Source organism: Aplidium turbinatum, chromosome 11 (assembly GCF_918807975.1).
Source record: "Aplidium turbinatum chromosome 11, kaAplTurb1.1, whole genome shotgun sequence".
Lineage (NCBI taxonomy): Eukaryota > Metazoa > Chordata > Ascidiacea > Aplousobranchia > Polyclinidae > Aplidium > Aplidium turbinatum.
The window spans coordinates 13,069,242-13,095,632 of NC_137482.1; the positions used below are offsets into that span (position 1 = coordinate 13,069,242).

The 26,391-nt window shown below is 44.4% G+C and overlaps 1 protein-coding gene across 1 annotated transcript in view; it reads left to right on the forward strand.

The window, feature by feature from the left end:
• Nucleotides 1-26,391, forward strand: part of LOC145780224 (cholesterol transporter ABCA5-like) — a 73,216-nt gene that overhangs the window by 3,818 nt on the left and 43,007 nt on the right. Inside the window, 11 exon segments of the mRNA XM_082591927.1 lie at nt 3,532-3,592; nt 3,871-4,012; nt 16,108-16,295; nt 17,591-17,621; nt 19,028-19,137; nt 19,374-19,507; nt 21,544-21,630; nt 21,913-22,054; nt 22,404-22,592; nt 22,818-22,965; nt 23,282-23,453. Of these exon segments, the coding sequence (XP_082448053.1) occupies nt 3,532-3,592; nt 3,871-4,012; nt 16,108-16,295; nt 17,591-17,621; nt 19,028-19,137; nt 19,374-19,507; nt 21,544-21,630; nt 21,913-22,054; nt 22,404-22,592; nt 22,818-22,965; nt 23,282-23,453 (1,404 nt within the window).

The following is a 26,391-nucleotide window of genomic DNA, read 5'->3' on the forward strand; positions in this document are numbered from 1 at the left end:
GAACTTCTGACAAACGAATGCTACAGATCAGGCGCGGATTTATGGGGGGGGCCCAGGGGGCCCGCCCCCCCCCCCCCCGAAATTTTGTGAAAAATTGTATGTTTCCGCATCAAATGGTTTGATATGCTTCTAAACAGCTGATATTAGTCCCTCGGCATCACAATTGATGAAAATGGTTGTTTTAATGTCTATTTTCTAGCATATCGTATATGTCGTAGCATCACTGTTCATATCTGTTTAGCTTTTTCTTTCTTTTTAATTGATTTTCAAATTTTCTGGCCCCCCCCGAAAAAAACTCTTAGCATTAACATGCTCACTGCACAGCATGCGTGTGAATTTTAACGCGAACATCTCGCATGTGAGTTCAAAGACTTCAAAACACGTTTGAAGGCTTTTAAAATTTTGATTGTTGTTTTTCAATAAAATTTGCTAAAAAAAATTTTGTACTAATATTTGAGCCAAATTTTGGGGTGCGACTTATACACGAATGCGACTTATACACGAATGCGATTTATACACGGATAAATACGGTACAAACAATATTTTTGTTCAAAGGAGCAAGTTTGATGCAAGAAAGATTCAATTTGATGCTTTATTTACGGTAATTGAGACACAAACAGGTCTATGAATGTAGATTAAAGTTAAGTCAGCCTTGTTTATCTAAGTTGAACGTTTTGTTGCTTATGTTTTCGTACGCTGCCAAGTTGATGATTTGGAGTTATTAGACCAGATGTTGGGAACCCATGGCTCTTCGTGACGGCATCTGGCTCACAAAAGTTTTAGCTTAACTTTTCATTGCAATTTAAAGCTGAAATCACGCTTAGAATGCACCAAATTAAATGGATTTTTTCAAAATTTTCTGGAGGCTCTCCTAATTCCCCGCTTTTTTTCTCATTTTCAGTAAAAATATGGCCCAACTTTTACAACACATCACCTGCCACTATATGTTACTTGTTAGTTGTATTCAATGTTAAAGAATCATATGGTTCTTACGAAAATGACATCTTTAAAAATGTAACATTCTGATTTTCTTGTAAAAACAAGGTTTTAGACCCCTGTATTAGAATGTACACTACCTAGTTGGAACCATCTGATTATTGTCTACTTTCCATCCCCAGTCTAGAGCATCCATACCATCGTCAGTAGCCTACCCATCCAGACCATAACTGGTAGTAAACTCTGAGGCAGTGGAATTTGGTAGAGAATGATGTAGGTAGCAAACGTTCAGGGTGAACAAAGGACTTGGATGTTGTAATTTTCTTGACCAATGTATTGCAGCGCTGTGTTTCCAGGTTATTACTGCCATCGTTGCCAAACATAACGGTCATAGCTTTGTTTCCAAGATCCTTAATCAAACAGGTAATTTCTCCATGTAGGAAGTGATGAGGCACAAGCCCAGTACATGCCCACCCGCATTGTTTGAAGCTAGATATTTTTTCCGAGAAGCCGATAAGTCTCAAATAGCTACTGCCGTCACAGAACATGCTATCAGTGTGACGTCAGGCGATTATGAAGTAGTGAAAAAATCTGCCCCGAAAACCGATCATTACATCCTTGATGGAGGGTTCTTGTTGCATCGAGTGCCATGGAAAGCTGGGGACAGTTATGGGTCTATTGCACAGTCGTATGCAGATTTTACCATTCGTCATTATCGCTTAGCAACGATGGTCTTTGATGGATATGGTGGTCCGTCTATCAAAGACAATACCCATCAAAAACGCGGTATGAACGTCCACCCGGTTGTTCACTTTACTGCAGACACCAAGTTCATTGGAAAGAAGGAGCAGTTCTTGTCTCGAGCTTCCAACAAAGAAAGATTAATTTCTCTAGTTTCTGCTCAACTGAGGAATAGAAGCTGCAATGTGATCAACGCACCAGATGATGCAGATGTTGACATCGTCAAGACGGAAGATGGACAGCCCTCATCGACATAGTAGCCTACGGCTTCAATTGGTGAAGACACGGACCTTTTAGTATTGTTACTACACTATGCTGACACTGACCTAGACATTAAAGACCTTTACTTCCGCTCCGACAAAGCTTACTCAACCAAGATACACGACATCAACAAACCGAAGGCAATCATCAGACCAGACATATGCTCACAGCTCATCTTCATTCATACATTCACCGGTTGTGATTCTACGTCAAGGATATTTGGTATCGGGAAGTAGACGGCTTTCAAGAAGCTAGTGAAAGGGTGAACCATTAATCAAAGAATGTGCAGATTGTTTTATTCTCCCAAATCAGACAGACCACATCATTAAGGATCTTGGAAACAAAGCCATGACCGTTATGCTTGGCAACGATTGTAGTAGTAACCTGGAAACACAGCGCTGCAATACATTGGTCAAGAAAATTACAACATGCAAGTCCTTTGTTCACCCTGAACGTTTGCCACCTACATCATCCTCTACCAAATTCCACTGCCTCAGAGTTTACTACCAGATTATGGTCTGGATGGGTAGGCTCCTGACGATGGTATGGATGCTCCAGACTGGAGATGGAAAGTAGACAATAAGCCAGATGGTTCCAATCATGAGGGACATGAAAGCTGCCCCGGATAACCTACTGAAAATGATACACTGAAATTGCGAATCGTGTCCACCTCACTGTACTTGCCGGAGATATGGGCTACCATGCCATGCTGGATGAGGACCATGCCAGACTGGTTCATGTGTCAACCTATACAGCAATCACATAATTACAGACGATGACATCGAGAGTGACAGCGATGAGCTTTAGTAATACTTGATCCATGCGCTTTGTTTACGCTGATTATGTCAAGAGTCTACTGTACATGACCGCATCGTATGAACTCTTTATGCCTGCTGAGTTTACTCAAATATATATAGAAATTCACCGAGTTTTTTAATAACCGATACATTGTTATTGTTCATTTTTAATTGTTTTGGCGGCCATCTTGGATTGCCATATTGAATTTATAGGCTATCAGATCACTCAATAATTCTGAGAATGGTCTCATTAACTTCACAGGGTATAAAAACCTAGATAAAGACACCAAAACTACATGTTTTGGTCATATGATGACCGAGTTATGGTCAATTTACTGTTATTTTATTAGTTTGGCTACCATCTTGAATTGCCATATTGAATTTACAGGCTATCAGATAATTCAACAATTCTGAGAATGGTCTCATTGACTTCACAGGGTATAAAAACCTAGATATAGACACCAAAACTACATGTTTTGGTCATACGATGACCGGAGTTATGGTCAATTTACTGTTATTTTAATGGTTTGGTGGCCATCTTGAAAATAACCACTTTCCGGAAGTTGGATTCCTTAAGATTTTGAATATGTTAATACTGACACCCAATACTAATCAAATTAGTTAAAAACCTTTTTGTTGCAATTTTTTTGGGGTCAAACCATATATTGCCCTACGTAATAGTATATGCTCATTGTTCATCATAAGCTACCGTAATTTGAGTCTTGATAAAGTTGTACACATTCTATTGTGCTGAGCAACTAATTTATCTGCAATAACAATTTTCTGTTTTATTTAGATTGACAAAGGGACTTCAAGCTCTTTTTCCAAACCTTTCATTTTCAGTGTTTCCCAACCTGGTTAGTGTGTTTTCAAGTACTTCTGATCAACATTTTGTTTTAATGAACAAGTAGCACTATAAATTAATTCTAAAATATTATACTGTATTAGAACAAAATATAAAAAATATGCATAGGAACTTTCAATAAGGAGTTTACACTTTACACCGCATGTAGCCTAGGTCTACAGCATCTGCAGCACATCCTTCCCAACTGAATTGTGATAAATGTTTTTAGATTACTCGTGGTATTATATTATTATGTAACGATGATGTATCACTTATGTTTTTGTTCTGCAGTCATCTATGGATCAAGCCTATAAAGATTCTTCAAACGAACCTGTTGGAATATACTTTCCAAATGCACCGTCAACAACTTCATATGCACTTCGTTATTCTTACGAAAGTGTTCCTTCATCTAGTTTTTTTGACTTTTCCATATGTAACTAAAACTGGCAACTATTTTTTTTTGCATGGGCAGCAGGCTATTTATACTGTATATACATACATGCATACATACATACATAACTGCAGACAGTGCACACCGTTTCGACCTCCCGGTCTCATCAGTGCAGTAGTTAGTGTTAAACTGTTTTATTTGCATCGACAGCGCACGGGTACAAATAATTGACACGGCGAGAGAGCACAAACAAACATAGCCAGGTCGAAGACTTTCAGAAACCGGCCTGCCACACCCCGCGGCGGCGGGGAGCGGCGTGATTTATGGGGTGACGATGCACCCGGAGGGTTAAGTCCACCAGCTTAGGTCGCGAGGGCCAGGCTGGGGAGTCGAGGTACCTGTGGAGGGAGAGTGTGGATCGAAAAACTATATGGCCCGTCCGCAAATTTAGAATGGCAGAGCGGGCCAGGGAGACAGGCTCTTTCTGCATAGCCCAGAAAGAAGCCCTGCGACGAACCGGGCGACCCGTCGTGTGTGGACGCTGGAACCGGCAGTAATTGACCGCCGGGCAGCGCCCACGTCTCCTTCACGCGTCCTCGCGCAGGTACTTTGACTCTTATACCCGGTCTGCCAGTAGGCAGAGCGGATAAAATTGGGGTCTCCCACGAGGAAGAGAGTCGAACCATTTAAGGATAATTTGGCTCTCGTGGCAGACGAATATTCAATAAAAATGTGGAGCAGAGGCTCGATGAATCAATATACTGTAATCAAAAAAAAAAATATATATATATATAGGTGGGAGTGTAATTAATACTCACTGGAGAAGAGTAAGCTTTCATTCGGCGAGCACGGATGTGCACTGGCCAGACGTTGAGGCAGGTTCGCCCAGCTGGGTCGGGGAGGCTAGCGATCGAAACCAGAGGCACTGATAGGCTGCATTACCGGTAAAAATAGAAAATTGGGGTAGAAGTTTTGAGGCTGCATCGAGTTGATCAGGGGATCGTGTTGATCAATGCATTGAAAGCGGAGCGATGTTGATCCGAGCGGGCAAGAACAGCGTTACAAGGCGAAAGCAGCGTATGACAGTTCGAAACAATTGATTGATTAGTACATAGAGAATCTAGTGATGATTGAAATTGCTTAATTGCTATTAAACCAGTCTCAAGTCACAATGTACATGAGGTATTTTATTTCCTTCCTTATTACTTTAGAATGGTTGTTTTTGAAGAGACTGGAGTATCATATAAAAGAAATGGCGCAGGTTTATAGAAATAAGGTGATGACATAAGGTGATCAATTTTAAGCCAATATTGTTATAAGGTTATAACGTCTAAACGGTTTGCTGTCTTGCGCGCCCGGATACTTACTGCAACGTTATTAGGGAATAAGTTTCTGATCGCTGATGTCGTCTTTTCTATGACGTAGCCCCTCCACAAGTGAGCCCGGCGTTCCAAGCTTTCCAGACGCGGAAGGATCCTTTGATTGAGAGGGAAGCCACTTTTCTAGCCACCTCTGCTACCCCACGAGTAGGAACGCCCAAGGCCGTCAGAGCTCGAGAGCTCATCGGGGCATAGCTCCCGAGGGAGCCTACGACGAACGGAAGTGACAGGACGTCCCTGCAAGGGCGCTTCCTGTCTTCCTTTATGTTGACACATAACTCGCCGTACTTGTCGTGTTTCCTGTCGGCGGCTTTTCGTAGAGAATCCGCGCCGTTGTCGAACGGACATGTGACGTCACATACGACCGTGACACCGTCAGGGCGTTGCAGGACGATATCAGGACGCAGATCGGCACCGCCCGCTTCCACGTGCTGTGGAACCGTACTATCTATGGAAAGCCCGGGTTGCCATTCGGCAGGCACGTGCCCCACGATCTCCCTTAATACCGAATTGTGTCGTTCCGTGATGACAGTCATCACGGTAGGGCAGTGATTCAATATGTGGGGGAGAGTCTCTTCCGCTTTCCCACACGCACGACACATGGAAGGTAGGTAACGGCGGCCATGGCTTGGTTTTGATTCAAGTGGCATTAGATTCAATCTAGCTTTGTACGCAAATACTCGGTCCGCGTGATCCAGGAGCTCCGGGCGCCGGGTCCAGGAATTTGAAAATCCGGACAGGCAGTGGGCACTGACCGTCTTGCCTTGGTCAGGTTTGGATTCCCACTGTCTCCTCCACCACAAGTCATTGTGTTGATGGAGGGTCGGCACCACTTTTTTCCTTATAGGAGGGGTGATTGTGGAGCTCCCCGCGGCCAACTCAAGGCCGCCATCCGGGCGGGCGGACCAACGTACGTTCAGGCGACGGGTGGCCGCCGGGACACGGCCCCACAGGCTCTCGCCTGTAGGGCACGGTCTAGGACGGGCGCCGTCAGGAGGGGGGTCACTATTCAGATAACTGGCCAGGTGGTCAGTCGTGGGATCTGGAGTGCCGAACCTCAGACAGGCATGACGCCTAAGCTGCCCGAGAGCGACGGCAGAGACAATGCTGTCAGGTGACGTCAGCATCTTGAAAGCATGAGTTAGCGAAAGCGTGTCACTTTCGCGACACAAGTTCGTGATGCCCAAACCTCCCAATGCAGGCTTACAGTAAAAGAATGCGCTGCAGGCCCACTTGGGAAGACGCCACGCCACCTTCAAACACCGCAAAACCAGTCGGTCAAGCTTCAGAAGCTCATACTGTCTAAAGCGCCGCACTCGCAGATGGTATGACGCGGACGGGAGAATGATGGAAGTGAGTGCCAGAAGTTTCTGGCTTGGGGTAAGAAAGGATTTCATCAATAAGGAAATGTGCTTCTCCAGAGTGGAGATGAAGGGTTGGGTTAGGGATGCGTCCGAGGCGTAACCGGTTCGAGCGCCGAGGTATTTATACGTCTCGCCTTTGGGGATGACTCGAATTTTCTCCCCGGCAAGGGAGAAAGGTTTCGGGTCGACCCGCAGACGGGACGCCGACACTTTCCCATAGGAAAGGGTGCCACACTTGCGTGGGTTGAACCGTAGCCCGGACCAGGAAGAGAAGGGTTCAGTAGCAGATAGAAGAGAGATCATCTGCTCGCGATCGGAAGAAACGAGACAGATGTCGTCCGCATAAGCCATACAACGCACTTTGATGTCGTCTTCTTTGGCAGGAAGGTTGTAGCCGCAATCCGTTTTGTCACGGACGCCCCTGAGGAGCACCTCGATGACCAAATTGAATAGCAGCCCAGACAACGGGCAGCCCTGACGGACTCCCCGCCCCACAGGGATACGGTCGGTTTCACCATTGCCGCAGCGGACGGTGCAGGTGTTGTCGACGTATATGTCGGAGATGCACTCAATAAGGTCTGTGGGGGCGTCGAAATGACGCAGGACCTCGGCTATGCATTCGTGCCGGACACTGCCAAAGGCGTTTCGAATGTCCAGAAACGCAACTGACACAGGCCTTTTGCGTGACTGTGCATCCGAGAGGATGGTGTCGAGCATGAACACATGCTCATAGACGCCCTCTGTGGGCATGAATCCCTTTTGCTCTCGGCTGATAACATTCCCCTCCACCGCCCATCGCTGCAGGCGTCGGGCCAATACGGCGGCGTAGATTTTATAAATGTTTCGGCAGATGGAGATGGGCCGCCAGTTGCTGACGTCGTGCAGGTCACCCTCAGGGTCTTTACATATGAGTGTGATCCTGCTGGTTCTCCACTGGTCCGGTACACGACGGTTGATCCGGCAGGTCTCGAAAAGGCTGGCCAAGAGTCCCCCTCTTGGATCCAGGGTCTTCCAGAAACCGTAGGACAATCCGTCAGAACCAGGGGCGGAACCGACATCAAGCGACTGGAGGACCGCCTCCACCTCCCGGGCCGTAATGGGACCTTCACCGTCATCGACGGGGAAGAGGTTCACACTATCATGCTCGTAACGGTGGGAGTTCATCCACTCGGGCATCTGCGAGCAACTCCCAGCTTCAGGAGCGGTCATGTCGCGTCGAAATCTCTCCTCAATTTCTTGAGGTGGGATTTCGCAACGACGGTCACTGTTTTTTCCTTCAACGATCCGGCGGACTGTTCCCTTCGCGTCCCGTGAGAAGGCGGCTCGCAACCCCACGCCCCTACAATATCGGGCTCCGTTCCCGCGCGAACCCCCGCCGTCCGACCGAGGAGAACCCCCGTTCGAACGACGGCGAGCCGCGCGAGCCCGGGCGCCACGATTGAAGTGTGGTTTGCGAGGACGTGTCCTCTTGGGCGGCGAAGTGCCAGCGGTCCACTCTTCCAATTCAATGCAGAACCGGTCGAAATTTATGCCACCCGCTAAAGTAAGGTTCACTAAACTGCAAAGAGCCCGCCTGGAGCTTTTCGTCTTACTTTCCCTGACTGGTTCAACAGGGTCTTGGATGGATCGTTGAATGTTGGGTGAGATGGACATCCCTGGGGTAGTCTGTGGGAGTCCGGAGTCAATCGTGACTTGGTTGCATGTCATGGTGTCACTTCGGGGTTGAGTCAAGGTTTGGGAAGAGATAGTTGGCAGGAATTTAGAGTGGGTGGTTTGGGTAGGTGGGATAAAAGGTTGGGCTTCAGCAGACAGCGTCGAGGTACAAGGTTGTATAGGACAGATGGGAGCAGGATTAAAGGGTAAGGAGGAGTGAGATGAATAGCGCTGAAGAGAATTAGGAGAAAAGGTTTGCATGGGCGGCTTGGAGGAGCTGATGGGGTCCCCAGCTTCAGCTCCGGTGGTAGCCGTCAGAGGCAGAGAAGAAGAAGGGCGCGAAGCCGGCTTGGATAAACCGAGCGAGTCCACTGCCACGGCTCCGGTGGAGGTCGGCTTGCGCAGAGGTACATGTAGAAAATGGTTCGCGCTAACAGTAGGGCCGTAACAGTCCGTGGTCGGGCTATCGGGCAAAGCATTGGAGGAAGAGGAAAAAGATTCACTGTTCGACGAGTCAGACGAGTCGGAAGAGTCCCCACTTTCCGACCCAGGTTCGGCCGAAGACAGATGAGGAAGAAACAACACATCTAGGTCAGGCAAGCTGTCAGTGTCAGCAGGGCTGAGCGAAGTCTTGCCCGGATGAGATAGAACAGTACGGAAAAGTTCAGGCATAAAGTCAGGTGGGGGGGGCAAAGTGGGAGTGCTGTCTAGGCCTTGGCGCCAGAAGACTTGAGAACGGATGACAGAAGAAGGGGGAAGAGGGGATGACCCCTCGACCGATGCGCCTGCAGTCGAGGGCCGGCGCCTTCCACGCCTGACAACAGAGGCGTAGGAAAGCCCAGGCTTGGTCATCATAGGGGGTCTGGTTTGGCTCTCCGAGGGTGTCGGGTCATTGCTCAGCCAGGGAAGGCAGGTTGGCAATTGAAGGCCCTCGGGGCAGGATCGCCAATGCTCTTGGGCCCCATCCAGCTTGTAAGCTCGAGGGAGAACACGGCAGCACCTGCTGCAGGTGATCAGGAACTCGGCGCGCGAACCATGAAATGCTCGCATATGGTCCTGATACGCCTGCACATCTCGGTAAGGTTGAGATGCCCTCCTGCAAGTGGAGAAAGGACAGAGAAGGGGGAATAGATTGGGGAGGGTGAGGCGAATAGGGCAGACGGACTGCAGTCTATTCGACCTCGGGAAGGGTGACTCGAAATGGGTGGGGTAGCCACGATGTGGTGCGGAATTGCGGATCGGACACTCGTCACCGTGACGAAGTGACGAGTTCGCAAAAAGCAGTGAGTCTACCGGGGAGGCTTCACCATCTGGGTTGAATGAGTGACCACTCACAGGAACCTGCTTCCTCGTCGGCCAGCCTAAGCTAGTGGACTGAGAAGATGGAAGGGAGAAACCAACACCGGCCAGGTTATCTCTAGAAGTCTTCAAACCTGCACTACTTGAAAAGCGAGACATAATTCAAATGAAATAATTATAAAAAGCTGGTTATTACAAAGATTTAAAGTTTACGGCGACGTTTCTAAATTTAGAGATTTAAAAGTGACGATATAAGAACTGGTAGCAGATTGTGATGAAATGAATTTAAAAACCAACGATTTACTAAAGATTTGGCTGATAAAAAGCAATTTACGTTGATTTAACGTTACAGGATAATATTATAATGTAAAAATGTTAGTGACAGATAAATAAACTAAAAAAAAAAATTTTAATTACGAATTGGTGGGAGGAATAAGAGGAAAATGATAAAGCTTTAAGAGCAATTGAATGAATGTACAATTGTGACGTCAGTTCGTAAACTTTACTCCAGCTAGCAGAGTGACCCTGCGACGATTAATAAAATACAACAATTAAATATAATATAATACGCCAATAGTCGTTACAATTGATTGGAAATAAATCAGTTAAATGGTTTCGGATCAACGATTAAGGATTCAGTATAAAACAATTAAAAGCGACACGTAATTCAAGCTTAAAAAGAGAGAATATGGAATTGAATTTGGGGAGCACTGGCAACACTAGGTTTTTTTTTTAAATTGATGCTAAAAAGCTATGAAGAAAATAATCAAAATGGGTGGAATTTGGGTAATTAAATGGGCAAAATAACTTATTTTTACAAAAATTTGAAGACACAACAGGCTGGTTATACAAACTAACTAAAATTATTGAAATTGGTAAAAATTGAGAGACAATATTGGTACAGAGAAGGTCAAAAATTAGGCTAGGATTTTTTTTTTTTAAATATTGCAATTGTTTTTAAATTTACGAATAAAGGTTATTAAAATGGAAATAAAACCCAAATAATTACAGTTTTAAAGTCTTTCTGTCCTTCTTTCTTGGTGATGAACTGTTTTATTTCGATCAACGACGCACGAGTACAAAATAATTGACACGGCGAGAAGAACACAATAAACATAGCCAGGTCAGAGACTTTAAAGAACCGGCCTGCCACGCCCCGTGGAGGCGGGGAGCGGCGTGATTATGGGGTGGCGATGCACCCGGAAGGGAAGTCCACCAGCTTAGGTCGCGGGGGCCAGGCTGGGGAGTCTAGGTACCTGTGGAAGGAAAGTGTGGATCGAGAATTTTGTGCGACTCGTCCGCAAAAGTTAGAATGGCGGAACGGGCCAGGGAGACGGGCTTTGCTTTCTGCAAACGCAAAAAGGTCAGCTCACGACGGGCCGGGCGACAGAAGTTTTATAAAGCCAGGCAGCGCCCACGTCTCCATCACGTGACCGTAACACAGGTACGTTTAACTCCTATACCCGGTCTGCCCGTAGGCAGACCGGATAAACTTTGGGGTCTCCCACGAGGAAGAGATGCTTAGCTACAAGGACGATTTGAACACTCGTGGGAGACGAAAATTATATAAAATCTGGAGCAAAGGCTCAATTAATTGGTGTAAAAAAAAAAAGATGGTAAGTGGGAATATATTGTATGCTTTACCTACCGAAAAAGTGGTTACGTTGAACCAACGAGCACGGATGTGCACTGGCCAGACGTTGAGGCAGGTTCGCCCAGATGGGTCGGGGGGACTAGCGATCGAAGCGTAGATATGACTAGGCTACGTTACCAGGAAAAATATAGAATAGTGGGATGAAACTTTGGAGGTTGCATCGAGTTGATCAGGAAATCATGTTTATCGATGAGTTAAAAGCAACGCGAGGTTGATCCGAGCGGGAAAGAGCAGCGTATCGGGAGAAGGTAGTGTGTGATAGTCTAAAATATTGAAATATGAAAATACAGATCCAGTGTTGTTAATGATATTACGTCATTGATAGATGATATGAGTCCATTCACGATATGCAATATATACTTAATTCATATATTGCTATTTTATTTTATTGATGATGATTGTATTCTTCATTGAGCTGCAGCATGCTGATGAAACAACAATTGTTTACAGGTAAATTGATAATGAAACAATGGATTTAACATACTATGACGTCACACAATTACTGGCGGGTTTTGAGGTTTGCTGTCTTGCGCGCTCGGATGCTTACTGCAGAGCTTCTGTTGTTGGGGAATTGAGCTTCTGATCGCTGGAATCGTCTTTTCTATGACGTAGCCCCTCCACGAGTGAGCCCGGCGTTCCAAGCTTTCCAGACACGGAGGGAACCTTCGATTGAGAGGGAGGCCACTTTTCTAGCCACCTCTGCTACCCCACGAGCAGGAACACCCAAGGCCGCCAAAGCCCGAGAGCTCAACGGAGCATAGCTCCCGAGGGAGCCTACGACGAACGGAAGTGACAGGACGTCCCTGCAAGGGCGCTTCCTGTCTTCCAATATGTTTACACATAACTCGCCGTACTTGTCGTGTTTCCTGTCGGCGGCTTTTCGAAGGGAATCCGCGCCGTAATCGAACGGGCAAGTGACGTCACATACAACCGTGACACCGTCAGGGCGTTGCAGGACAATGTCAGGGCGCAGATCAGCACCGCCCGCTTCCACGTGTTGTGGAACCGTACTATCTATGGTAAGCAAGGGTTGCCATTCGGCAGGTACATGCTTCACGATCTCCCACAAAACTGAATTGTGTCGTTCCGTGACAACAGGCATCACGGTAGGGCAGTGGTTCAATATATGAGGGAGAGTCTCTTCCGCTTTCCCACACGCGCGACATATGGCAGGTTTATATGGGTGGCCATGGCTTGGTTTTGATTTCAAGGGAAGTAGGTTTAGGCGGGCTTTATAAGCAAATGCACGGTTCGCGTGATCCAGGAGCTCCGGTCGCCGAGTCCAAGAGTTCGAAAATCCGGACAGACAGTGGGCACTGACCGTCTTGCCTTGGTCAGGTTTGGATTCCCACTGTCTCCTCCACCACAAGTCATTGTGTTGGTGGAGGGTCGGAACCACTTTTTTTCTTAGGGGAGGGGTGATTTTGGAGCTCCCCGTGGTCAACTCGAGACCGCCATCCGGGCGTGCGGACCAACGTACATTAAGACGACGGGTAGCCGCCGGGACGCGGCCCCACAAGCTTTCGCCTGTTGGGCACGGTCGAGAACGGGCACCTTCAGGAGGGGGGTCCTTATTCAAGTAACTGGCTAGCTGGCACGGGGTAGGATCTGGAGTGCCGAACCTCAGACTGGCACAACGCCTAAGCTGCCCGAAAGCGATGGCAGAGACACGGTCGTCAGGAGACGTCAGCATCTTGAAGGCCTGGGCTATCGAAAGCGTGTCGCTTTCGCGACACAGATTCAACACACCAAAGCCCCCCAATGCAGGCTTACAGTAAAAGAAAGCGCTGCACGCCCACCTGGGAAGACGCCACGCCACCTTCAAACACTGCAATACCAGTCGATCGAGCTTCAGAAGCTCATACTGTCTGAAGCGCCGCACTCGCAGATGGTATGACGCGGACGGAAGAATGATAGAATTAAGTGCCAGAAGTTTCTGGCTTGGAGTAAGGAAAGATTTCATTAAAGAGGAAATGTGTTTCTCCAGGGTGGAGATGAAAGGTTGGGTAAGGGACGCATCCGAGGCGTAACCGGTTCGAGCGCCAAGATATTTGTACGTTTCGCCTTTGGGGATGACTCGGATTTCCTCCCCGGCTAGGGAGAAAGGTTCCGGGTCGACCCGCAGACGGGACGCCGACGCTTTCCTATAGGATAAGGTGCCACACTTGCGTGGGTTGAACCGTAGCCCGGACCAGGAAGAGAAGGGATCAGTAGTAGATAAGAGGGAGATCATCTGCTCGCGATCGGAAGAAACGAGACAGATGTCGTCCGCATATGCCATACAACGTACTTTGATGTCTTCTTTAGCAGGAAGGTTGTAGCCGCAATCCGTTTTGTCACGGACGCCCCTGAGGAGCACCTCGATGACCAAATTGAATAGCAGCCCAGACAACGGGCAGCCCTGACGGACTCCCCGCCCCACAGGGATACGGTCGGTTTCACCATTTCCACAGCGGACGGTGCAGGTGTTAGCGACGTATATGTCGGAGATGCACTCAATAAGGTCTGTGGGGGCGTCGAAATGACGCAGGACCTCGGCTATGCATTCGTGCCGGACACTGCCAAAGGCGTTTCGAATGTCCAGAAACGCAACCGACACAGGCCTTTTGCGTGACTGTGCATCCGAGAGGATGGTGTCGAGCATGAACACATGCTCGTAGACGCCCTCCGTGGGCATGAATCCCTTTTGCTCTCGGCTGATAACATTCCCCTCCACCGCCCATCGCTGCAGGCGTCGGGCCAATACGGCGGCGTAAATCTTATATATGTTTCGGCAGATGGAGATGGGCCGCCAGTTGCTGACGTCGTGCAGATCACCCTCAGGGTCTTTGCATATGAGTGTGATCCTGCTGGTTCTCCACTGGTCCGGTACACGACGGTTGATCCGGCAGGTCTCGAAAAGGCTGGCCAAGAGTCCCCCTCTTGGGTCCAGGGTCTTCCAGAAACCGTAGGACAATCCGTCAGAACCAGGGGCGGAACCGACATCAAGCGACTGGAGGACCGCCTCCACCTCCCGGGCCGTAATGGGACCTTCACCGTCATCGATGAGGGAGAGGTTTACATTGCCATACTCGTAACGGTGGGCGTTCATCCACTCAGGCATCCGCGAGCAACTCCCAGCTTTAGGAGCGGTCATGTCACGTCGAAATCTCTCCTCAATTTCTTGAGGGGGAATTTCGCAGTGAAGGTCGCAATTTTTTCCTTCAACAATCCGACGGACCGTTCCCTTCACGTCCCGCGAGAAGGCGGCTCGCAACTCCACTCCCCTACGATATCGGGCTCCGTTCCCGCGCGAACCCCCGCCGTCCGACCGAGGAGAACCCCCGTTCGAACGACGGCGAGCCGCGCGAGCCCGGGCGCCACGATTGAAGCGTGGTTTGCGAGGACGTGTCCTCTTGGGCGGCGAAGTGCCAGCGGTCCACTCTTCCAATTCAATGCAGAACTGGTCGAAATTTATGCCACCCGCTAAAGTAAGGTTCACTAAACTGCAAAGAGCCCGCCTGGAGCTCTTCGTCTTACTTTCCCTGACCGGTTCAACAGGGTCTTGGATGGATCGTTGAGTGTTGGGTGTGATGGACATCCCTGGGGTAGTCTGTGGGAGTCCGGGGTCATGCGTGGCTTGGTTGCATGCCATGGTGTCGCTTCGGGGTCGAGTCAAGGTTTGGGAAGAGATAGTTAAATGGAATTCATTGTGGGTGGTTTGGGTAGGTGGGGTAAAGGGTCGGGCTTCGGCAGACAGCGTCGAGGTACAAGATTGGATAGGACAGATGGAAACAGGATTAAAAGATAAGGAGGATTGAGATGGGTAGTGTTGGAGAGACTTGGAAGAAGAGGTCTGCATGGGCGGCTTGGAAGAGCTGATTGAGTCCCCAGCTTCAGCTCCGGTGGTAGCCGTCCGAGGCAGGGAAGATGGGCGCGAAGCCGGCTTGGATAAACCGAGCGAGTCCACTGCCACGGCTCCGGTGGAGGTCGGCTTGCGCAGAGGTGCATATAGAAAAGGATTCGCACTGACAGTAGGGCCGTAACCGTCCGTGGTTGGGCTATCAGGCGAGGAAGTGGAGGAAGAGGAAAGAGATTTGCTGTTCGACGAGTCGGACGAGTCGGAAGAGTCCCCACTTTCCGACCCAGGTCCGGCCGAAGACAGGCGAGGAAGAAACAGCACATCTAGATCAGGCAAGCTGTCAGCATCAGCTGGGCTGAGCGAAGTCTTGCCTGAATGGGATAGAACAGTACGGAAAAGTTCTGGTATAAAGTCAGGTGGGGGGGGCAAAGTGGAAGTGCTATCCAGGCCTTGGCGCCAGAAGACTTGAGAGCGGATGACAGAGGAAGGAAGGGATGACCCCTCGACCGATGCGCCTGCAGTCAAGGGCCGGCGCCTTCCATGCCTAACAACAGAGACGTAGGAAGGCCCAGGCTTGGTCATCATAGGGGGCCTGGTTTGGCTCTCCGACGGCGTCGGGTCATTGCTCGGCCAGGGAAGGCAGGTTGGCAATTGAAGGCCCTTGGGGCAGGATCGCCAGTGCTCTAAGGCCCCATCCAGCTTGTAAGCTCGAGGGAGAACACGGCAGCACCTGCTACAGGTGATCAGGAACTCGGCGCGCGAACCATGGAATGCTCGCATATGGTCCTGATACGCCTGCACATCTCGGTAAGGTCGAGATGCCCTCCTGCAAGTGGAGAAAGGACAGAGAAGGGGGAATAGATTGGGGAGGGTGAGGCGAATAGGGCAGACGGACTGCAGTCTATTCGACCTCAGATATAGTGGAGCTGACTCGTGGCATGCGACAGGTAAGCCACTGTGTGGTGTGGGATCACGGATCGGACACTCGTCGCCACGACGAAGCAACGAGTTCGTGAAAGCAATAGAGTCTACCGGTGAGGCTTCACCATCTGGGTTGAGTGGGACTGGGTGCCCACTCACAGGAACCTGCTTCCTCGTCGGCCAGCCTAAACTAGTGGACTCAGCAGACGGGGAGGTAAAATCAACACCGGCCAGGTTATCTTGAAAAGTCTTTGAACCTGTGCGACTTAAAGGGCGTGACATAATCAGTAGAAAATGTATAAATATAATATATAAAAAGTTGGTTAAGTTTAAGATGTTTCGGAGTTTACAGCGACAGCTCAAAGTTTAGAAATTAAAGGTAACGGATTACAAAAACAAAGAACTACTGACGGATTACAAGAGGGTTGAATCAGAGGTTACTACTTAAAATTTGATAATTATTTTTTTTACATAGACTCAACGTTACTAAATGCAATTAGGCTTTGAATATCAGTTAATTACGGTACTGCAAATAAGTTTGATGAGCTAGGAGGTTAAAAAAATGCTTTGAGAACAATTGACTAAAAAGTCAATTGTGACGTCACTACTGAAAACTTAAACCAAAAAATAGGGTGACCCTTTGATTTGAAGTACGATTAGTTAGGATCGATATAAACAATTGTTCAAAAGACTTTAAAGATAAAGAGAGGATTATTGTTCAAATTATACGGTATAGAATTTTAACAAGATAAGGTTATGATTCAAGTGAACACTTCAAGGAGAAAGGAAGTAATGGAAGATGCGTGTTTCAGATGCAAGAAAAGGAAGATTTGGCAGACAACTGGCAACACTAGATTACCAATGCAGGAGTTTGAATGCCGAGATTTCGAAAATTAATTGAACAAGGGTGTTTAATTTGGGTAAAAAAAGGATTTTCGGATGGATTTATTATTGCAATAGAGGCACAAGTCTACGAATTAATTAATTTAAGTAGCAAGATACTAACTGATTAGAATTAAGGTTAACAAATGAAACAACAAAGTGAAATGGAAAAATAGGCTAGGAATTAATTTAAAACTCGATAAAGCTAAATTTAGGTTAAACAATGAACATATAGCAATTACTGTAGTACATTGATGATGAACTGTTTTATTTTGGTCAACGACGCACGAGTACAAAATAATTGACACGGCGAGAAGAACACAATAAACATAGCCAGGTCAGAGACTTTAAAGAACCGGCCTGCCACGCCCCGTGGAGGCGGGGAGCGGCGTGATTATGGGGTGGCGATGCACCCGGAAGGGAAATCCACCAGCTTAGGTCGCGGGGGCCAGGCTGGGGAGTCTAGGTACCTGTGGAAGGAAAGTGTGGATCGAGATTTTTGTGCGACTCGTCCGCAAAAGTTAGAATGGCGGAACGGGCCAGGGAGACGGGATTTGCTTTCTGCAAACGCAAAAAGGTCAGCTCACGACGGGCCGGGCGACAGAAGTTTTATAAAGCCAGGCAGCGCCCACGTCTCCATCACGTGACCGTAACACAGGTACGTTTGACTCCTATACCCGGTCTGCCCGTAGGCAGAGCGGATAAACTTTGGGGTCTCCCACGAGGAAGAGAAGCTTAGCTACAAGGACGATTTGAATACTCGTGGGAGACGAAAATTATTTAAAATCTGGAGCAAAGGCTCAATTAATTGGTGTAAAAAAAAAGATGGTAAGTGGGAATTTTAACACGACATAGATAATTACAGTTTGGAGATATATATATCTCCATGTGACATTTTCCCATTTGTGGTACCTTATCAGTAACCAAAAATGGTACTACTGCCAACCTTGCCAAAGTGCTCAAACTGCAAGCAGTGAGCTTTGCGCAATGCATAGCAAGGTGCCTCCAGTAAAGTGCTCAATTGGCGTAAACCATACATACATACATACATACATACATACATACATACATACATACATACATACATACATACATACATACATACATACATACATACATACATACATACATACATACATACATACATACATACATACATACATACATACATACATACATACATACATACATACATACATACATACATACATAGGCCTACATACATAGGCCTACATACATACATAGGCCTACATACATAGGCCTACATACATGCATACATGCATACATGCATACATGCATACATGCATACATGCATACATGCATACATGCATACATGCATACATGCATACATGCATACATGCATACATGCATACATGCATACATGCATACATGCATACATGCATACATGCATACATGCATACATGCATACATGCATACATGCATACATGCATACATGCATACATGCATACATGCATACATGCATACATGCATACATGCATACATGCATACATGCATACATGCATACATGCATACATGCATACATGCATACATGCATACATGCATACATGCATACATGCATACATGCATACATGCATACATGCATACATGCATACATGCATACATGCATACATGCATACATGCATACATGCATACATGCATACATGCATACATGCATACATGCATACATGCATACATGCATACATACATACATACATACATACATACATACATACATACATACATACATACATACATACATACATACATACATACAAGGTTTCGCATTATTGTGCATTTGATGATTTGCAGCTTTGGAGATGTGCGTCGTATCAAAAACGATAATTTCAACCAACACACCGCCCACCACATGCGTGACAATGCTCAATAAAATGTTATTTAAATGATTGAAAATTCAAGCTTGAATATGAACTTTGTTTAGTGTCTGATGTATTTCTTTAATAGTTTGAGTTGCACGGCTATCTGTGATTTTGAGCCACCAAAACTTTAGCCTACATGAAAACATTTATGAAAATGATGCTTTTAAACAAACGCTTTTTTTTTCAGCAAATTGTCGTCATCCAAGTATTTCTACTATCGATTTTTGTCCTGCGAATCAATATCTTCATTCGGGATTTGCCTCCATGCAAGCCAATGTGGACTCTGCGATTATTCGTGTAAGTGCTAGCATGATAGTATATTAACTAGGCTACCATTTTTAGCCTAAAGGTGTGTATAAATCTGATGTCGTAAAACTATTTTTCTAAAATAAAATAGAAGTAGCCAACATCTGTATCGTAAAGATATGCTGCCAGCTAAGATTTATGTAAGTTACAGTACGTCTTTTCCTATTGCGGCAATTGTATTTGATTGAGCTTTAACTGGTGTTGTATAACGACTTTCACTACACTAGGGCCTCAATCCAACCTTCCCTAATCCCAACATTGATGTACAAAGGATGCCAAAGCCCGGTGGTCTATCCAATGTAGATTCCTTCGCAGCCGTTTCGTCTGTCCTCCTAACTTATGCTATGTCACCAGTGATAATGTAAGTCTTATCAGTGCTCTTGAAAAATTGACAGCGTTGTTGACAGGAAAGTCTGAGGTACTTTTGGGCCCAGGCCAAGAATCTTTGTTGGGGCTCGGAAACGTAAAAAAACGTTATTTTTTTATAATGCATTTGCATTCATAAGCCCACAACGCCGAGTAACGCAGCTAGATTTAACATATTTAGGCTACCTATATTTTTAACACTTACTAAAAAACAACTGCATCAAAACAAATTTTATACGGAACGTATCCGACACCACATAGCGTCCTCGTCAGGAACAGCAATTATACAATACTTTTGTCTACATTGATGAACAAATTATAACTAGTTAAAGATTAAATTTATCAACAACAAAAAAGACAGCACAGTGATCAATACTTCTAACTTGCGTAGCACTCAACACCATGCACAAGAATTCAAAGAAGGTAACTGCGTTTGAACATATCACATGGGGTGGCATAGGCCAATGCGTATGAAAAAATTATGAAAAACTAATTAGGCTAATTGCATTAAAGTAAGACGAAGTGCAAGCATATACGTGTATGTTGAACTGTTGGTTGTTGCTTTTTTTGTGCAGAGCTTCCAAGATCTTAGTTTGGTACTCAGACCTGCATCGACATGATTTTGAACTAGTTGATCCAAACGTTGTTTTTCACATGAGGCGCATGAGAAAATGTGATCTTTAATTGCACTTTTATTATTATTGTAACTGTCTCCGCCGCCAGTGTAGTCAAATCGTTTGGCATCCGCTGGCTTCGATCAGTCTTTCAACAAAGATGATAGGATTTCCTTACTGTTTTGTCCTTTGCGATGTTTTGCAATCGATGGAGATGTGGTGTGCTGAGCAGGGATCCCAGGCCAGCTGTTCTGATGTCAGATCTCAGCAGTTGTAATAAGTTGGTACGGTGACGTCCGGTTCGGCCTTGGTACTTTTTGCTGCCAATTATCGCAAATTCAAGGGCTTTCTGGGGAGGTGAGTCCTGGTAAAGTCTCAGAATGTGTCCAAACATGTTCCATCTCATGGTGGAGATCTTTCAAGATAATGGTTCACTGTTGCATATTTCGTAGAGGTTTTTGTTCGAGATAAGAGTGTTTGGCCAAGTATGACCGGTTATGACACGTAAATCTCTTCGATGACAGGCATCCAATCTTTCAAGACTTGCTTTGGTAACAGACCAGCTATTGCAGTTGTAGATCATAATTGGGATGCAGTACGCGTTGTACAATCTTAGTCGCAACTGTAATGGAATTCTCGATCTCTTGCTCCATAGTTTCCAGTGTGATCTGAAAGCGACATTGCCTAAATTGCAGCGAGATTTGACACCGGTAGTGCTGCACAATGATGATCCCAAAAGTTTGTGTGTACGCCATTTTTCGTTTCCTCGAATCGGTAGGCTATAAGCATCAGTTTCATTTGTGTCTGCAAGAAATATGTGGGCGAATTCAGTTTTAGTCTCATTCATGAAGAGATTGTAGTTTTTCAGGTTCTTTGTAGCAATAGATTGTAGCATGTCAAGTGGCTGTCTTTCCTCATTCAGAAACTCAACATCGTCTGCATACTCCATTTCCAAAGGCATGCATGTGTCAGATATAGGGGGGTTTGGTCTGGAGGACTGTTGTGTGTACAATTCAATGTTTTACAAGTAATGTTGTTTATAAATTCAGTGGCTTGCGCGATGCAAACATCGGTGTGTAAACAAGACATTGATCAACTAGAGCTGAGGAACACCTGAATTTGATATGTAGCCTACACATAAAACTGCGATTAGCTACAATTGAAATGGTGTGCACGGTCTGCTTGGACTGAATGACTAATCCATATAATGAATGCTAGACACCTGCCAACAACATCTTGTGCAAGGCACCGCCACTAAAGGGTGGCGAAAGGCAGAACCCATCGGAATCGACTCTTAGGCTAGTTTTCACAACAACGAGATCGATTTAGTTCGATATAGCCTTTATAGTTCGATATAGCCGATATAGCCGAGTTAGTTCGATATAGAATTATTTAAAGAAACTGTCGTCGATTTCAGGTTTCTTTTGGTCAACGTTGTAGGAGAAAAACAAAGAAAAATCAAAGAAGCCATGAAAATCATGGGATTAGATAGCATTGCACTGTGGTGAGTTGTTTAGTGTTTAGTTTTTGTCTTTTCTAGTAATAGGCTAGTCTCTGTGTTGCATGGCTCAATACCTACAAGTAGCCCACTGCAAATTTAGTTGTTTAACACCCATGAAACAATAGCCTAATCATTCTAAAAAAGACTTAGTTGCTTGTTGCGTAGCAACAAGGTGGTCATTGCGTTTTCTTATTATCCTTATCTTTCTTTTCATAATCCAAAAAACTACTTTTCACAACATTGGGATCTGATGTAATCATCAAGTTATCTTTTCATTTTCATCAGGTTTTCTTGGTCGGCTACTTATGGAGTGATTGTTTTTGGACTGACACTGATCATGTCATTGATCACAGTGTTTGGACAATTGTTCTCAAAGAGCAACTTTTTTCTGGTGTTTTTGGTTTTTCTATTATATGGACTCTGCATTGTAAGTATCAAAATAACTCACGAACGAACATATAGTTTTTTTTGTTCCTGGGCTTTGCTAAGCATACTTATACATAACTGAAGTTGAATAAACAATTAAACACAATGGTTTTCCTTTTTGTATGACATACCACTGTTTTATGAGGCATTTATGAAGCGTTTAATGAAGCATTTTATTCTATTCTACATCCAATACATTTCGCGTTTTTTTGTGCACAAATCTTTTTAGTTCTTAATTATCAAGAAAGTGCACAAAAATATGTAATAAAAATGGAATTTTTGCTTGACTGTATTTAGTTTAAAAGTTTATCATATTATTTTAGCTTTATTGAATTCTTATCACTCTTTAGATCATGTTTGGGTTCATGCTCACGACGTTTTTCACAAACGCTCGAACAGCAGCAACTGCAGGAGGTTTTCTTAACCTTTTGCTTGGACTTTTATATCTGATCGTTGTTTTTGTGCCAAACCTAAGTGTTGGTGGTGTGTGGGCTTTGAATCTTTTTGCCCCTACTGGATTTGCAATGGCGATACACCAGGTAGATGAAAACTAGATTAGCATGCTTGTTTTTAAGTTTACTTAAGCAGCAGTTTAACAATTACATTTATGTTATGTGCTGTTTAGTTGCTTATTCCAAAATATTGACGAGGCGATATTTAAAACTAATTTCAATAAATATTTTAACGATGATTAGCCTAAGTTGTTTATTTCAGTACCGGTGCTCTTTTTCACTGGGTTTTCTTGGGCTTTTCTCTGTCTGTAGATAGCTTTCTTGGAAATAGCTGCAAATGGCGCCAACTTCAACAACATCTGGGATGGAGACCGACCTGTCGGGATCACTCTGGTCATGCTGCCTGTCGATATTGTTCTCTACTTCCTTCTCACTTTGTATTTCGATAACGTCATTCCTGGTTTGTATAATATACTACGTTCAGTATTATAATTCGACCAAATTTTTTAATTACATTGATGTACACCCGCTACGTTTTGGTACATTTTATTCTGCAGCATTACCATTTTTATATAATCCTTCTTTGCCTTTTCATAGAATTACAGGTTTTTTCGAATAGCTCAAGTCTACACATTTCTCACTCAGTAAACAAACATTTGAGCTTTGCGCAAATACGCACTGTAATACGCAAATGTGATGTTTTCAATAAAAATATCAACTGCTATGTTCTGTTGACTGTGCTTATAGAGTATTAGAGTTTTTTTTATGCTTTGTAGGTGAATACGGGCAGCGTAAACCGTTTTACTTTTTCCTGATGCCATCTTATTGGAATCTTACAAACCACGTACAGAGCTTCTCGATTGGAACGTACTGTAACAGCGATGCTGTTGTGATAGATGGTGATTCAGAACCTGTGTCAGAAGATCTAGTTGGCAAAGAAGCTATTCGGTATGATATGTATTTCTATGGCTACATATTGTTGCAAGAATAAGGAAAATCACTTATACTTTGGCCTTTTGCTGGTTCCCTACTCAAAATAATACTGGTTTTGCAAGAAAACTCTTAGTCAGCTTCTCGAAGTAGTATCGTGTGTATGCAGCCTAATGACTATAGTGTTGATAGTCATTAGTTAGGTATAGAGTCATAGATAGTTGTCGGTACTTTTGCCCTAGTGATTCATTTGGTTTGGATAGATTGAGCGAGATTAGCAGGCTTGTCCATGGGAATGGGATTCCCACGGGAATCCCATGGGAAATGTCCCATGGGATGGGATGGGATGGGACAGCACGAATTCCATTTCCCATGAATTTGCTGAATGAGCACAGTGACTCGGAATATGAGTGTCAATGATAATGAATTGTCATAGATAGACAACTTTTCTGAACTTTAAAGTTTACAAAGTCAATAAATTTTGTCGTTTTGTATCTCTTTTTGTACATTTAGTCCTATCTAGTACACATTAGACTTAAATTTCCATAAATTTAATAACATTTATTGAATTGTATTTTGATGGGAATCCCATGGGATGGGATGGGATGGGACGGGACAGGCATGAATTGCTATGGGATGGGATGGGACAGAAAAAAATGTCCCATGGACAAGCCTGGAGATTAGAGCAAGCATGAAAATGTATTTGAAAGACAATCGAGTAAAATACCGATTTTATCATGATAAAAGTTTTGCAGGGGTAAGCCTACACTCAGAGATAGGCAACATCAGGCCGTTGAGAGGATACTTTGAGCCGTTATCAACAACATTTTTGGGCCCCAAATTAAGACACTTCTATGCGCTGTATCCATAGAATACGCGATGGATTCTTCAAATTTTCAGTCACCCTGGAAAGATTTCGGACCCCTGAAATTATACAGGGCCTGGATGCAAAAGTACCCCCTGGACACCCCATCAACGCTACTGGGCAAGATCACTAGTTTTGATGATTTTAAAGATCAAGTTCATCAAGAATATGTGATCTTGAGCATCAAGAAAGTCACGATTAGATCATCAAAACAATGTGATCTTAAAGATCAAGATCATGATCTTGATGATCAAATTACTTTCAAATTCACTTTGTGTGTAACTACTTAAAAAAATGAAGTTTTTGATTAATGATGTTGCAAAAAGCAGGTTTTACCATATGCAACCTGGTTAAACGTAGTTGGTAGTGCTAACTGTTGGTTTTAACTACTCGATCGCTGGTAAGAATATTGTAATAAGTTAGTGACTGTTGCTGTTAAGTCTATCAATCATTGTCGTAGTTTGCGTAGAATTGCAACGTGACACTTAAGGCCGAGGATAATTACAGTACCGTACTGAAAGTCACAAAATTTGCAGTTAGTTTGATGCTTTAAAATTGAAAAAAAAAACTTTGAACTGCATCATTTTTCATCAAATTTTTATCTGCTTCATATTGGAAGGAAAACAGCTTTAACATTTATTTCTCAGAGCTTTTATTCGTGTTACTGAGTAGTTTTAAGTTTTACTAGATTAGGCCTATATCAATGTTTGGTTTGGTTTTGGTTTTGAATCTTTATCCTCGGACTGACAAAGCCTTGATAGGTTATTCTTGGTAGTTTCGCATACTTGTAGAGGCTTTTGATGCATGGCAGGTTACCGAGATTGACAGAGATGGTGAAATTTCCGATTGTTAAAGTGTTGTTACCGGGAAATTATTCCATTCATTAAGTGCCGCTGAATGGAGAGCAGTCCTTAGAATGCGTTGCTCAAGCGCACACACCGAGAGTCGAACCAGCGCCGCTTGATCTTGAAGCTTTTTCGTTCAGAAAGTCACGCGTTAACCAACTGAGCTATCGGAGTGGATTTATTATTGATTTATTGCACCATTTACCCATCTGGGAACCTTAATACTGTTGTCTGCTATCAGAAACTTTCAGAGGTCTGCGGTCAGATACACTGCTCCAAGCAAAAATACAAAAACTGTAATATATTTGTTTATACTCAGATCCTAAATAATTCTCGGTCTTGTTCATTTGCTGCAACAAACCCCTGTACATGACCAAAGTAGGCTATAAAGTCCAGTTGTTTTAGCACCGCAATTCCAAAGTTTTTACACATCTTAAATTGGGCCGAGAAAGCAAACAATTTTTAGAATTTACAAAACAGAATTGCAAACAAACTTGAATAATTTTTTATCATGCATCAACATAGGTGCGTGACTTTTTATGACCAACAGAGAAAACTTTTTAAATTTTGAACTGACAACACTGACCAAATTAGATTGAAACTTTAAATCGATTTTTGTTGGACACATTCATATTAACAGTGGCTTATATTAGTATTTGCAACTAATTACTTTGTACATGGCCACCTAAAGATACGGCCAGACTTGTCACATTTTGCAGAAATTTCCAGGTTTTTTCTAACTTTGGGCGAACGTTTAAATAAATTTTTCTAAAAATTATATTTTTACGCTTTCTTTATTCTTTTCTCCAGACGACACAATAGGTTTTAACATTCTCACATGTTGAAAAACAAAGAAAATTTGATTTCGAAGATTTTAGTCAGACTGTTAATTTTCAATAACAGTCTGATTTTTCGTTTTTCAACTTACTTTTTCTCATCTGCTACTGCTTCCCCAAGGCAACAAAAAAGTTTTATGTCATTAGGAAACCGCAAAAAGAAAAAACATCTCAAAAAATGTCAGTCAAGCACTAGCAGTAGCTGTAATCAAAATCTACAAAATGTGACAAATCAGGCCGCATCTCCAGGTGGCCATGCTTTGTACTGTACAAATTCTAAAAAAACGCCTTCATCTATAGTAAGTAAACTTCAACTTTACAGTGATCTTGATCTCATTGTTCTTCAAAATCAACATCACCAAAAAAAGTGATCTCAGATCAAGATTAAGGTCAAGATCACCAAAAACGTG